This window comes from Paramormyrops kingsleyae, chromosome 5, assembly GCF_048594095.1.
Source record: "Paramormyrops kingsleyae isolate MSU_618 chromosome 5, PKINGS_0.4, whole genome shotgun sequence".
In the NCBI taxonomy this organism is placed as follows: domain Eukaryota; kingdom Metazoa; phylum Chordata; class Actinopteri; order Osteoglossiformes; family Mormyridae; genus Paramormyrops; species Paramormyrops kingsleyae.
This window is the reverse complement of record NC_132801.1, coordinates 14,061,425-14,076,930: the sequence shown is the minus strand read 5'-3', so window position 1 is coordinate 14,076,930 and position 15,506 is coordinate 14,061,425. Positions and strand designations below refer to the sequence as shown.

Sequence of the window (15,506 nt, the reverse complement as noted above, 5' to 3'; positions counted from 1 at the left end):
AGGCAGAATATAAGAGATTTCAGTGGTGATCCCTTTGGGTGGTAGGGTTAGGGTTACTTCGGTAACTGGGAGATATTAGACACCTGACATTGCGGTCAGATTACATAGAAATTAAAAGCCAATGGAAACTTAATCGCTGGGATGAAAGCCCAGAGAAAGATTTATTATTACATAAAGTTCGCCTGCCAGTTGTTATTATGTCTTGTCCAGTCCAAGGTCAGAAGCAGCGAACCTGTCTTTGCACAGCCGTATTGTGCAATATCCCCAAATGAAATGTAGGGTGGTCACTGATATTTTTGTCCTAGAGCTGCATGTTTATACTTGTGCAGTCAAGTATTTGACCGTTTTATTAAGCTTGCCTAAGCCACTTACTTGCAAAATTGTTCAGTTATATTTCCATGAGCATGCATAAACCAAATTAAATTAAAACAACATTTTGTATTTGTAACTTTCATGCAGCTGTCTCAGGAAGCACCTGTAGCTGTGGCATCTCTGTGACCTTCATACAGATAAAAACACAATTAGACCTAAATAAGCTTACGATCTTTTGTTTGTTTGTTTAATATGAGGTACGAACTTCAATCCGAAGAAAAAGATGCGGTTTATACGAAGTGAGGATGTTGACCCCCATATTGCATTTATTTCCCCCCCTTTTGGGGGTGTGGACGGCGGATCTGGGTCTGGTTTCTGGCAGAAAGGCGTCCGCCGCAATGGCGGAGCCCGGTTCCTCCCCACGTCACCGAGCCATGCTGGCCCTTCCCAAGGCAGACCCCCCTCCCCTCCCCTCCCCTCCATTCCTCTCGCAGAAGCGCAAGCTCTGTCACTTATATCCATCCACCATCTTTCCCCTGTGAAACTCTAGCTCGCTTTCCTTCCGGATGCGATTGTGTTTCCAGCCCATAGTCCCTGTCCTGCTGCCCCATGCCAGAGCCGAGGCCGGCAACCGGAAAAGATGGTGGCAAGCGCTCGGGTGCAGAAGCTGCTCTGGCGGTACAAGCCGGCGATCGTGGCGGCCCTGGTCGTCCTCCTCATTCAGGGGCTTGTGGTGTGGAGCCTGAGGAGCCTTGAAGAAGGAGAAGTGGAAGTAAGTAGCCAAATGTAGTGGGCAAGCTAGCGATAATTCGACCATACACTCGTACCGATCATTCGCTGAGACATGACAGCACCCCCATAGCGGGTGTATTTTACCTGATCGTCTGTCCGTTTAACTCGATTCAACAACTAGCTGCTTGTTTATAGCAATTAATGCGTTACGGCTAGTTAACCTCGCTCGCCTTGTTTACTTCGGGCGAGTCGCGGACGCGAAGGTCCGGCTCTATAAACAGGCGTGGTGGTCTCGGAGCGCTTGTTATTTATATCAGCGCCATTTTTCAGTTTGATCGCCTTTTCTGCTCGTTTTATTTACATTTTCCACCATGTTCAGTGTTTCCTTGCTGGATCGTGGCTCTGGCACAGTGCGGTGAATTGCAGGGGTGGCATTGTAAACAATGAAACAGCCTGCGTGCCTTTGCACAGACACTACCTTACCATGGGTGCTAATTTCTGTAACGTTTCGTTGAACTAAATGTATTGTTAATTTGGTCAGAAACTCCCTTTCCTTCCTTTTCTTCTCTCTGATAATAAATGTATACTGCGAATAGTATCTAATGGCAGCTGCTTTACTGTCTAGGCGGCGAGTTTCGATTTAAAACCATAATTTTCCAGTGGTGTTAGATTGGAAAAACTTAATAGACCTAAAGCAGAATCGCTAAAAAGGCTATGATTTATTTGAAGCGTTAACTGAGATCACCGGCATTACTACGGGGGGCCTAGTTAAGTTCAACTTCGTTGGATATATTCTCTTATACTGTTGACTAATAACTCGCTGCTGTATATAAACGATGTGTAGTTTCTGTGACATTGTTACATTTCTTCAACCAGGAAGGGGTTCATTTTAGTATACACCTTACAACCCACTGGGGTTAAGCAGATCAAGTATTGCTACAACCTCCAGTTTTAGTTTCACAATAAACTGTCATACAATCAAGCTGTTCTGCAAAAAAAAGGAAGTGCATGCTGCAGTCTGTCCAGAATTATTTTGAAAATATATTCATTGCAAATGTTTGGTTATCCCATTATCCCAGTGTGGATATTCTGTCCCCCTACATAGAAAACTAAGCTAGTTTAAAATCAGTGTAATACTGTGTTGGGATTTAATAGGTGTCTTCCTTACTGTACACACTCTGCAAATCCTTACTTGACTATAAATATAAATATAAACTCCATCCCGCCACACACCCATACTTTAGCCTGTTCAATAAACCTGCTGCTATTCAGATGTGCAATTTTCATCTTGTAATTTACCTGTATTACTACACTTAACAGAATTTATTCTATTTATATATATATTGTATTTCTGTTTCTCATGTATATATCATGGTGTATATAGTGCAGTCTCTCTTTTATAATTTTATTTCAGTTTCTTATTCTTATATCTGATATTCTTTTTTATGTTCTTGTCTTGTGTCTCTGTGTAACCGCTTAGTAGTAACATGAGCATTTTCCTCCAGGATCAATAAAGTTTTTCTGATTCTGATTCTGATGATACTTATGGTGTCATGGGAAACTAGTTCATTTAATTGTTATGTAAATGCATCCTTCTGAATAAAGCACCTAAAGAATTAAAAATTAAAACCGTTGATCACTGTTGTCGCTCTTCCCCCAGAAGAAGCACCGAAGGTCGAAGCTCCCTGACAACAACAGCCACGATTCCAGGCGGGCTGCTTCCGTATGGGAGGGACAGCATGGGGCACTGGGGAGAAATCGCAGCCGCTGGCGGGTCGGAAGGGACCGGCTCGGGGGCGCGGCATCCCGGGTCCCGATTCAGGAGCCAGGGCAGCACAAAAGGGCCGGCAGGAGGCGCGGAGGTACAGCGGAGGGGGTGCCCTCCAGCAGCCGCAACTTTACGGAGCAGAAGGTGGAGGAGGGGATGGGGCACGTCCTGCCGGCCCAGCAGGGTGACGTCGGCAGTGTGGGGGGTGCCCCTCCGGCCCTCAGCAGTGACTTTGTGCCCAAGTGCGACATAGTGGGCAAGGACGCTCTGTCTGCCCTGCACCGTGCCAGCTCCCGCCAGTGCAGGCAGGAGATCGCCAACGTCGTGTGCCAGCATCATGAGGGAAAGCTTATGCCGCAGTCGTTCCCACAGTTCTGCCCGCAGCAACACGGTGAGCCTTAAAAAAAAAAAAAAATGACGCACTTGTCCAAGAAATCACACACGAGGTTTTATTATTATTTATTGCTGGAGTTCAGCCTATAGGCTGTTTTTGACTTTGTTTACTGATTTGTAAATGCAGGAGGCACTCAGTATAGAGCAAGGGTGGGGAGCCTGATCCATGGAGGGCCGGTGCGGGTTTTTGTGGTTGGCCTCTCAATCAGCCAATGACAGTAGGTTCCCAGGACTGGAGTTGAGAACCACTGCTTTATTATTGGCTGATTGAGAGGCCATCCCAAAAACCCGCACCGGCTCTCCATGGATCAGGATCCTCGCACCTGATATAGAGCATACTAGCAGGACGGTGCAAAGACTTTGGGGGGCAGGTTGCTCAGCGTTAAAAGTTCTTGTGGGGAGGGGTGGTTCAATGGGAGGCACTTTTAATACTTAAGGCAAATAGGCAGGTGCTCAGTCCCCCCCCCGACTGTAAATAATGTTGGATTTTTTTTTTTAAATGCTGTCTGTTTTATGTTCAATGTTTCTGCAAATCTTTGAAACTGGCCCTACTGACATAACTGAATACAGATTATAACTGTCAGAGTCCTGATCAGCTATTTTCCCCAGGAAATATATACAAACATACCGTACGCAGGAGACCGAAACGGGATATTAAAGCTCGCTTTCACATGGATTAATTCAAATCAATAAAGAAACAAAGTTTGCACTGTTGCCTAAATTCATGCTGCCTCCTGAAGATTTTTCTTCATAATAAAGTGCATATAAGGTTAAAGGTAACCTAAATTTAAATTATTTGCGCTACAATTTAGGTGAGTATGCTTTAAATATCATTTAACAGTCGCCAATATTCTAATATTAATATGTAACGTATAAAGATTACAGATAAATAGATGTAAACTCGCATTAAATACAGCCTAGATCTCATTCCTAATCACTTCACCCTCACACACATTAAAGAACGATGTAATGTTTTTTCATTTACTTAAAATACTTAAGTCATCCAAACTGTGTGTTGGAGAACTCCTCCTCTTTCACCGCAAGTATAGCTTATGCATGGGTTAATGTTTACATTGTTGTACTGCGTCAGAATTTCAGTTCAGATGCATAAAAGTAACCAGACGAAAGGGCCGCGCCTCTAAAAATTAAAGGTGAGAATAAAGGCTCTGGGTACAGATATTCATCCAGATCATGTTGGCAGGAAGGGACCATGTGCTCGGAAAGGTGCCAGCCGGCCCTTTAACGGGTGAGCTCTTTTAAAGTGGGTGTAGCAGCGATTCATAAAAAGGGAACATTTGCCACATAAAAATAGAATTTTTGCTTTCATCATATGCAGCTGCTGCTGGCAGACGCTCCTGTACCATTTGGTGCAACACATTGCAAACGAACCGTTTCCATAAACAAAAAGTAGCCGTAAGCTAAACCTACGGAGAATGTTGCTTTCCCTTATTTAGTTTTTTCAGCTGTAATTGAGCTAGGTGTCTTCTAACCTGGTTAAGTCTATTTATAGAAAGTAGCAGCTTGTCAGGCAGTGCTTACTTATAAGCCTGCCTGCTTCCTCCTTTCCCGACTGTGCTCCCACAGGTCTGTCCAGTCCCGTGCTTCAGAGCAATGACCTGGACGACGAACGGGGCAAGGTGGATAATCCGGTGCGTGTGGCATTCGTGCTGGTGGTCCACGGCCGTGCCATCCAGCAGCTCAAGCGCCTCATCAAAGCCATATATCACCGGGAGCACTTCTACTACATACACGTGGACAAGGTACGGTGCCCGGGGCGTGCGGGGGCACGAGGTCACAGAGGGTGGAGAGACCGACTCCGATTCCCGCCACTTCCGTGAACCGCCGCGTTCGTTTGCTCCTAGTGTCGCGCCTTGTACAGGCTCCGTAATGCTCTCTGGAAATCTCCTATGAAAGGCACAGTGGGGAGAGAGAAATTGACTTGAATGGAGGAGCGAAAGAATTGCCCGCGTAGACGAGTGCTTGCTGTGAGTGACGCTTGCTCTTTATTTTTCCCCCCAAGTTAACGTGCTGATGTCCTCATGGCGCCACAAAACAGCTGAAGTGAACTGCAGCTGAGATTAGGAATGAGATCTAGGCTGTATTTAATGCGAGTTTACATCTATTTATCTGTAATCTTTATACGTTACATATTAATATTAGAATATTGGCGACTGTTAAATGATATTTAAAGCATACTCACCTAAATTGTAGCGCAAATAATTTAAATTTAGGTTACCTTTAACCTTATATGCACTTTATTATGAAGAAAAATCTTCAGGAGGCAGCATGAATTTAGGCAACAGTGCAAACTTTGTTTCTTTATTGATTTGAATTAATCCATGTGAAAGCGAGCTTTAATATCCCGTTTCGGTCTCCTGCGTACGGTATGTTTGTATATATTTCCTGGGGAAAATAGCTGATCAGGACTCTGACAGTTATAATCTGTATTCAGTTATGTCAGTATTCAACAGAATTATGGTTGCAGATCATACCTTTTGTTGAACCTATGTTAAGGCCACAGTGACAATATGCAATCATCAGTTGTTGATCCGTAAGAAGTGTCTGGGTTGATATGCCATGGACTGAAAATGAAATTGGGAATGGGTGTGGCATTTTACTTAAAGAACAACATTATGAAAGTGCTGTTTTTGCACAGATTAATTAAAAGAATCCCATCCTGTAGCTGACTGTAAAATCACTACATTACAGATAACTTTATACATTTTAAGCTTTCTTTCTTACTTTCTCGCGTAGTGCAGCCCAGTAAGTGTGCTGAGCATGCTGATAGCCCTTGTAAATAGCCCCTTGTATGTATTTGTTAGTGTAAATGCTTGTGTTGTGTTTCCCTCTTGCTCGTGTGTTTGCCCGTGTCTTGCGTGAACCCTGTATGATCCTCGCAGATCTTTAGTATTGTGTAAATCACCCACCATGCGTGAGCATTACCGTCCACTGTATAACCTCCCTATGTTTTCCTGTTATATTTGGGTTTGGTGATTGTTGGGTGCCTGCATTAGTCCTTTTCAGTACTTAATGAAAGGGTGATGTTCTCCCCTAAAGAAGCCATCTCGTCATTTGCCAGTGTTGCTGCGATGCCCCCCCTGCACCCCTGCTCACTCCGCTATTGACGGCATTAATGTTCGGCTGCTACCACGGCCACCGACTCTCCCTTGCTCTCCTCCCCGTCTCCCCCTTGCTCTCCTCCCCGTCTCCCCCTTGCTCTCCTCCCCGTCTCCCTCTTGCTCTCCTCCCCGTCTCCCCCTTGCTCTCCACCCCGACTGCCCCTTGCTCTCCACCCCGACTCCCCTCTCAGCCTCTCCTCTCTCCCTCGAGCAGCGCTCCAACTACCTGCACCGCGAGGTGCTGCTGATCGCCGAGCGCTACCCCAACGTGCGTGTCACGCCCTGGCGGATGGTGACCATCTGGGGCGGGGCCAGTCTTCTCAAGACGTACCTGCGCAGCATGCAGGACCTGCTGGCCATGAGGGAGTGGAAGTGGGACTTTTTCATCAATCTGAGTGCCACAGACTTCCCCACCAGGTGCCTGCAGCCGGCTTGCAGACGAGCGCATGCACATGGCACTGATGCTCAGTCTTACCTGCCTGAAGTGCCTTTTTTATCAGCCTTTTTTAAGCGCCTTTAATACTCGCGGTATAAGCTATTGCAGCGCCGAAAGGCCTTAAATCACATTACATAAATCAAGCCCTGGCACATTCATACCTTCATGCACAAAATCATAATAATTCACAATAAATTCTAAACTGGTTGCATTGTTTAATAATGCATTGGTGCAGTTTAACACCGTTACTGCAGCAGGAAGGTGACACTTTTATTTGTGCATTTATATGTGTCCCATAGCTTTTTTTATGGTCTGATGGTTTATCTGTAGGATAAACTATTTATACAGAATTACTTTGGGTTTTGTACAAATATTCACACAAAACTCTCCTTACATCCTAGGTTGTCTGTGAAAAAGCTGTCGCTTTGTTATTGTCTAATGATTTGCTCCTGTTATAGAGTAGATCTGTCTTTTATTAAATGTATATTAATGTTATTGGGCATTTAATTATTATTTTATTAATATTATGGGACTAATGTCAGTTATAGTTTCTCAGTGTTGCTTTGGGGGCCTTAATAAAGATTTAAGAGATCAAGATTTTTTTTTTCTTTTGTCGTCATATGCTCCGTTATACTGGTACAATTTGCAGTGAAATCTGGCATTCACCTGAGACAGTTTAGATAAAGGTCAAATTCAAGTAAATTAAATCAGGTTTAAAGGGGACTTGTAGGCTAAAAACAAAGATTCTGAAAATAAAATAAAAGGCCGTACCATTTAAAATAAAAGCTGATTTAAGTTCAACTCATTTCAATTTTTTTGGGTTAAAACATATTATTTAATGCAGAGAATCTGCTACAGTTGATAATTGCACAACCATTTTCTTGCCTCCCATTTGTTTGGCTGACTGTTCTGTGTCATTTCAACATAGGACCAATGAGGAACTGGTGGCTTTTCTTTCTCAGAACAGAGACAAGAATTTCCTCAAGTCTCACGGAAGGGAAAACACAAGGTACCACAACCTCAGTCGGTCAAGCACATGTAACATTGCACCCAGTTATCAATGTGTTAGGTCAAAGTCCCCTCTGAGTGGTTTTTGCTCAGCCTCAGGTGACCCATTGTAAGCGAGGTTTGTTGATTCAACTGAGCTCCTCGTTAATTAGCCTTTTATGTGGCTAATTGAAGATTCATCATCCTTTCTTTCAGTACTATTAATTGATTTTTCCTTCATAGAGGATTAAAAGTATAAAAGCAAGCATATTTCTCTGTTTTATTTTTACTCCTTAGAAAGAGTAATGCAATGTTGGAGCTAATTAGGAGCTCCAGTGGATGAAAGCCAGTGTGAAAGCAGACCGTAAGCAGCACTGGTCTAATTTGGTGTTGAACTAAACCTTTTATTGCAACTATTTTATTACACATTTTGATGGGAGACATTAATTAAACTGGAATAAATTAAATTAAATGCTATTACATGTACACCCTTGTGCAAATTAATTGAAACAAGTTGTCACACAGACATGCATGCAGTGGCCTGGGACCTGCTGGTTTGCACAGCCAACTGGGCAGAGAGTATGCTGGGTGGATGGAGAGAGGAGGCACTGTGCCCACAGACTGGCAGGCCTGCGCGGGTGGGGTTAGAGCTGGGTGGATGGAGAGAGGAGGCACTGTGCCCACAGACTGGCAGGCCTGCTCGGGTGGGGTTAGAGCTGGGTGGATGGAGAGAGGAGGCACTGTGCCCACAGACTGGCAGGCCTGCTCGGGTGGGGTCAGAGCTGAGTGGATGGGGAGAGGAGGCACTGTGCCCACAGACTGGCAGGCCTGCTCGGGTGGAGTTAGAGCTGGGTGGATGGGGAGAGGAGGCACTGTGCCCACAGACTGGCAGGCCTGCTCGGGTGGGGTTAGAGCTGGGTGGATGGAGAGAGGAGGCACTGTGCCCACAGACTGGCAGGCCTGCGTGGGTGGGGTTAGAGCTGAATGGATGGAGAGAGGAGGCACTGTGCCCACAGACTGGCAGGCCTGCGCGGGTGGGGTTAGAGCTGGGTGGATGGAGAGAGGAGGCACTGTGCCCACAGACTGGCAGGCCTGCTCGGGTGGGGTTAGAGCTGGGTGGATGGAGAGAGGAGACACTGTGCCCACAGACTGCTATGTCTGTGTTTTAGCCATCCATGTATGTTTTAAGTGAAGGGGGGGTGTATTCTCCGGGTGTTCTGGTTTCCCTCCACAGTCCAAAAACATGCTACGTTTAATTGGAGTTCCCCATAGTCACGGTGTGTGTGCGAAGGCGATAAGCATGAATTAATATGACTGTGATGTGCGTCTTAACTGTGGTCAGTCTGTCTGCATATAGATGCAGCAACATGTTTCAGTTAATTTGCACAAGGGTGTAAGGTAATGACTGAGGTTAATAACTACATATTCTTAGCTGATAAGCCTGTGCTATTCGGTCATGATTTGTTGGAAGTGTTGAGTGCTAAGTGACTCGTTATCGCCGTGGCAGGTTCATCAAGAAGCAAGGCTTGGACCGCCTCTTCCACGAGTGCGACTCCCACATGTGGCGGCTTGGAGACAGAGTGATACCAGAGGGCCTGGAAGTTTCCGGTGGCTCTGACTGGTTTTCCCTTACGCGCCGTTTCGTGGAGTACGTCATCAACTCCCAGGACGCACTAGTGTCGGGCCTGAAGCAGTTCTACAGCTACACCTTACTCCCGGCTGAGGTAAGGTACCGTACATCACACTGGGTCACCTGATTGGATGCTGAGTGAGATTTGGCCATGTGATGTAACAGGAACAACAATGAAAATCAATCGATAACTGATTCATTACTGATTTTGATGAAATTATATACAATGCTTACAGAAAGTCTAGGGATGCATCCTTAATTCAGTAAGAATATTGCAGATTGTTTATTTTTATAACAAAAAGCATTTGTTTATTCATTTTCAAAATAACACATGAGAAACAGCTGGTAGTTTTAAGTAAAACATTAATTAAAACCCAAATATTAGTTCTAAAAGAAATGAATAAAATGTTCATTGACAAACGGTCTCACTGGGTGCTTTTTAAAAAGTAGCACCTTTGCAATAACATAACACCAAAAAATTATGTTCCGTGTCCCTTTGGGAAGCAGTGACTACAATTGCAATTAATAGTAAAATAGTAAGAAAAGAAATGAATGAGTCAGTTAAATTCTGACACTTACTAAATAGAAAATGCTTGTGCAGATATGTTAAACATTGCTTGTCGGTGTACTTTTGTTATGAAACCAGTAAAATTGCAGCATTTTTTGCAGAATTAAGCAAGCGTCCCAAGACGCTGAGCACCGTGTTGTTGACTGTTTTTGAAATCGATTTTTAGGGCTGAAGAGATTAGAGATATAGATAAACATGAACAAATATTTGTTTCAGTTAAGATTAGCACTTACGACTATGCATTTAATTACTATTTTAATTGATGTAATATTGCTATAATAATGGACTAGACTTGGGGGTTTTAATGGTTACCCCTCTGCTCCAACCCCCAGTCTTTCTTCCACACGGTCCTGGGCAACAGTCACATGTGTGACACGCTGGTCGACAACAACCTTCGCGTCACCAACTGGAATCGCAAACTGGGCTGCAAGTGCCAGTACAAGCACATCGTGGACTGGTGCGGCTGCTCGCCCAACGACTTCAAGCCCTCGGACCTGATCCGGATCCAGGTCTGTCGCTGACCCGAGCCGGTCGGCTTCTCCCGGATTCAGGATGTCTCCATTGTCCTCATTAGCCCAAGATGATCATGAATATCCATGGATGTCATAGGAATATTAGTTTTATTTTTTTTTGCTTGCTCTATAACTAATGTTGTCCTGTTTGCCCTGCAATCTATTATTTATGTGCTTATAAAATATAATTTTTTTTGTTTGCTCTATAACTGACAAGGACACCTGTGCTCTTGCTGACTCTCCTCTGTTACAGCAACTGAGTCGCCCGACGTTCTTTGCCCGCAAATTTGAGTCGACGGTGAATCAGGAGGCCATAGACATACTGGACGCCCATCTGTACGGGCATTACGCCCCCGGCACGCCGGCGCTCAAAGCCTACTGGGAGAGCGTCTTCGAGGAGGCAGATGGCCTCAGCGCGCTCAGCGACGTGGCCCTCACCTCCTACTCCTCATTTTTTCGCTTGGGCCTCCGCAGCCTGGAGGCCACCCACGGAGGCAGCAAAGCCTGCCGGTGAGCGGCCTGACGCGGCTGTTGGCGCTCTCTCGCACGAGTCTTAGCACTAAATGTGGCTCTGTTTACTGCAGAAAACATGTCACTCAGTGTTCTATAGAGAGAAAACTGAGATGTAGGGGTCATTTGGAGGAAAAAATAAAGGTTCCTGTATGTACTTATTTCTGCAAGTGTATGTGGTACGTAGGAGGCCGGCTCTCTGGCCTTGTCGGGTTAAATGTCAAATCAAAAAAGTCAGTGTGTAAAGGTGCCTGCCAGGCAAACAATAATGTAATAATGTAACTGCTTACACATGAAGTGTTATTATTTAATATGTAAGCTGCTAACACTGAGTAAGGAAAGATTCACAGGCCTTCTGTCCACGAAGTCTGCCAGATTAAAGAGAAAAAACTTACAAGGACAACGGCAGTTTGAGAATACTGCAGTAAATGACCTTACCTTCTGTTTTTTGACTCCAAAAACCTGTTAGACCAGTTCTCCTCTGTAATGTCAGCTAAATATGTTAATTCTGTGCTATCTTCAGTTTCCATATATTTTGCTGATCTAAAGAATAGAGTATGTCAGGGCTATAACTGGGAAAATGTTTAGCGAAGCAAACTGATGAGTAGTGTAGTAGAATTAACACGATTTAGCCATTTAACTGGATAATTTTTGATACGTTGTTCTTATTTGCCTTTTTGTTTGATTCCTTTGCATTTTTCTTTAGGTATGAACCTCTCGGCCATCCCACATCTGTGCAGCTGTACTTCTACGATGACCGTTTCCAGGGCTACCTGGTCAGACAGGAAGTGCAGAATGTCGTCATGAGAACCAAGGAGGTTCTGGAGATCTGGGCCGTGCCCCAGAGCACCCTGCAGCTGGAGAGCAACCTACAGGAGTTTGAGAGGCTCAAGTACCTGGAGGTGTGAATGGCCTTGATAAGGGTGTGGCCCTTTTTGGACGCCCTGACTGTATGCATGCCGCTGTACTTCACCCCAGCCATGCTAACACTGTGTGTGCCACTATCAGGTAGGGACACGTTGGGACCCCAAGGAGAGGATTTTCCGCAATTTCGGGGGGATTCTGGGCCCCCTAGACGAGCCTGTGGCAGTCCAGAAGTGGGCGAGAGGGCCCAACCTGACGGCCACTATAGTCTGGATCGATCCGGCCCAGGTGGTGGCGGCTTCCTATGACATCAGCGTGGACGTCGATGCAGAATTCACGCAGTACAAGCCACCTTTACAGCGCCCCCTCCGCCCCGGGACCTGGACAGTGAGGGTCCTTCGCCTGTGGGGGCGCGTGGCTCAGATCCAGTTCCTTGTAATGCCCCTGTCATTTAAAGGAGGGCGGCCATTACAGAAAGGTCAGTCGCCTCCTGACATTTTCACTTTTGTACTCTTTGCACGTCTACCCTAATTAGTGCTGGAGAAATATGGGAATCCATCCGCCTTCCTTTATGCTCTTATCCAGTGCAGAAAAGCGCAGGGAACGCAGCAGGGGAGATGGCAGTCTGTCACAGGGCACACACACCAAAACACTTGCACTTTGGCAATCAAGACACACTTGTTTGCCTAAGCACTTTTTTTTGGAGTGCTAGAGGAGACGGCTGTACCAGAAGGGACATGCACAACTCCACACATTTCAGTAAACGCTTAAAGGATGTAGCACATGATTTGATACCCATTAAATTTGATGTAATTCCACTGATTTACAAGGCAGGGACCTGTTCTTTCTCTCCCAATGTTGTCACTCTTTGTTAGTTGATGACCTTCCTTCAATGTTGTCTTTCCAGAAGAGGACAGCTGGCTTCACGCTGGTCCCCCTGGGAACCTCTACATGGAACAGGGCTTCCAGCAGCTGAACCAGGTTCTGAAGCTGCCCAGTGGAGATGCCGCCCTGGAACTGTCCCACAGGAACTCCCTGCTGGTGGGCAAGGCTCTGGAAGACTGGGTGGACCGCAGCGTCAGAGCCTTTTGGTTGACTGGTGACCTGTGTGCTGCTCGTTCCTCACCCTGCCCGTCCTTGGGCCTCTGCCTCAAGTCCACCTGGAGTTCCCTTTCTCCGGACCCCAAGTCTGAACTTGGGCCTGTCAAAAGTGACGGTCGTATCCGGTAGCCCCAAGCCTGGGAAGCAGGACGGACTTGGTGGGAATCATCTTTGAGTTCAAGTTCATGACTCAGGGGGCTGTCGTTAAATTGTGCTAATGGGTCTTAGATGGTGATGATGTTTCTTTTAAGGATGCTGCTGTTTAGGTCGGCAGCATTCCGTATAGGGAGCTGAAGAAAGCGTTGACATACTTTGCACATAACAATTTGGACTTTGTTTCGATTACGTTTATCGCAGGTTTCTCTCATTTCACTGCACATGTATAAAACTGTTCTTTTTAAAGACATACGTCATAAACATGAAATGGCCATCGGACGTTTGGTTCCTAGATAACTGTGGCCAGATTTTTACCTCCATGCCGTTTAATGTTTTATGGGTCATTTGTTTTTAGTTTTCCACATGTCGATTGTTTAAGGATTGTCAGCCAATGGACAGAAAAGTGCACTTTAGCGGGAAGGGTCCGTTTTCCCTGAGTGAAGACTTTCGGCAAGGAAGAACATCATGGCTAAGCTCATTTCACTGAACTGTAGCTGCCTTTTTTAAAACCACGGTTTATTTGTTTAGCCCTCATTTGTGCTGGGGAATTGCTGGACTCTGTCCCGTCATACTAACTCAAAAAGACGAGCACTACGATGAACAATGTTTTGTTCCCCTTTTAGATTTCAACTGGTAAATTTTGACCTGGTCTTTTCCACTTCAGTCTAATTTAAGGTACAGAAATGGACTCTTAAGGGTTTCATTAATAGGCAATCTGTTTTTTCCCCTCCTTTTCCTGAATAACTTAACTATCCATTGTGAAACTACTAGAAGTTTAGCATAAAGGAAGTGCCTTCCTTTGAACCAATTATGTGTATGTTTGAAATTTTGTAATTAGGAGTAAATCACTTCTTGAAGGATCAGTTTCTGAACTTACAATAATGTCTCTTAGTTGTCTAGTTGTTACAGGTGAGAAAGCAGAATTAGGGAAAGTTTCACGCTATGCCTACTTAACAGTTCTATACAAGAATTTTGATTTTACTTTTTCACTTTCTCAAGTGTTTTATATGAAAAAAATAGTTTTCCTAAAAGCTTAGAACTGTCATCAGAAAACAATCACAAGTTGAACTACTTGCATTGATTTCAATCATGTTCAGTGCTGTAGAATTTTGTATGTTTTTTCGGAATGTGACAATGTACCATATTTCTGCATTCTTATGATTTCAGTTGACTAAGCAAACTGATTTGCATAAATCCCCTTTAAAAATCTGCATGAATTAAAAATGATGGTTGCTTCTGTGAAGCCAAAACTATATTAACAACTTAGTTTAAAAAAAAAAAAATCACCTAATGTAAGTGGTGGGTTCACAAAGACGGACACTCAGATTATGTTGGGTGTTAACAAATCCTTTGCTTTGTAAAGCGTGAATTCTCTGAATATGGGTGATCTCTCATTTGACGTTCAGTCAGTGTAAACCAGTGGTCAAGCTAGTGGCTTTACCAGTGATCTTAAGAGCTTCCCTCAGCCTTTTTACTGGAATAAGGTGGAGCTTTAGAAACAGGCCTCTAATATACAGTCATTTCAATCATGTGACTATTAAATGTTAAACAACAAGCGAATGGTTCTATGTGGCCTATCTGTTTAGTAAAAAAAAAAAAAAACTAACTCGTTTTCATCTTCATTTTCTCTGTCAGTGATGGTTCACCTTTTGTTTGTATTGTATTTCACTAGTTTTATGATAAATGGTTCTTTATCTTTGCTAATTTAATGAAGTCTAGCTGCCTGAAGATTGTCATTGGAAAGGTGCCTTTTGGGTAATTGTTATGCAACTATTTGTAATGGCTTCTGAACATTTTGGTATGTTGTGACAAACAGCAGGTCAAGATAGTATCCATCCTGATTTGTGCTTTAGATTATAATTTGTAATTGTTGTAATTGCAGGGGACACGCTAAAATGGATACCAGTCCAACACTTGGCGCAGTCACATACTAAAGAAAACTTTACCGTTTCACAATAATGTACTGCAGGAAGAAACTGGGGTACTAGTAGACTACAGCCCAAGCATAACACCCACCAAATTAAAACGAATCAAGGCTGCTTCCCAAAATGTCCTTCTTATGTTATGCTATTATTATTATTGTAATATGTTTTGGAAGGTCTGCACGGAATTACATTAATTTTAATTGAAACTAAATTGGATGCCTCCTTATTTTATAACGCTGTTCCTTGTGAATATGGTGCGAAGTTATTAAGTGTTTCCATGGAAACGGATCGAAAACTTGTCGGTGTTTAGCGGCAGACATGGCAGGAGCTCCGTGAAGGCGGGTGCGAGCTGGTGCCGTCAATGTTGCCACCCGACAGCAGAGGGCGGTCGCGGGGCTGAGTCGCTAAATCCTGGCGTCGCATCTATCTAACAAATTACATTTTCTGTGAAATTACTCAAGCCCCGTCCGTCCTGATACATAAACCGACACGA

At 44.4% G+C, this 15,506-nt stretch overlaps 1 protein-coding gene across 1 annotated transcript; it reads left to right on the top strand.

Moving 5' to 3' along the window:
• Nucleotides 1–739: 739 nt before the first annotated feature.
• On the top strand, nt 740–14,694 carry xylt2 (xylosyltransferase II). Its single transcript, XM_023819651.2, has 11 exons — nt 740–1,084; nt 2,705–3,203; nt 4,790–4,965; nt 6,539–6,741; nt 7,689–7,769; nt 9,255–9,471; nt 10,278–10,454; nt 10,711–10,967; nt 11,674–11,869; nt 11,976–12,309; nt 12,739–14,694. The coding sequence occupies exons 1-11, from the start codon at nt 953–955 to the stop codon at nt 13,059–13,061; spliced, it is 2,595 nt and encodes an 864-aa protein (XP_023675419.1). The 5' UTR covers nt 740–952; the 3' UTR covers nt 13,062–14,694.
• Nucleotides 14,695–15,506: the final 812 nt, after the last annotated feature.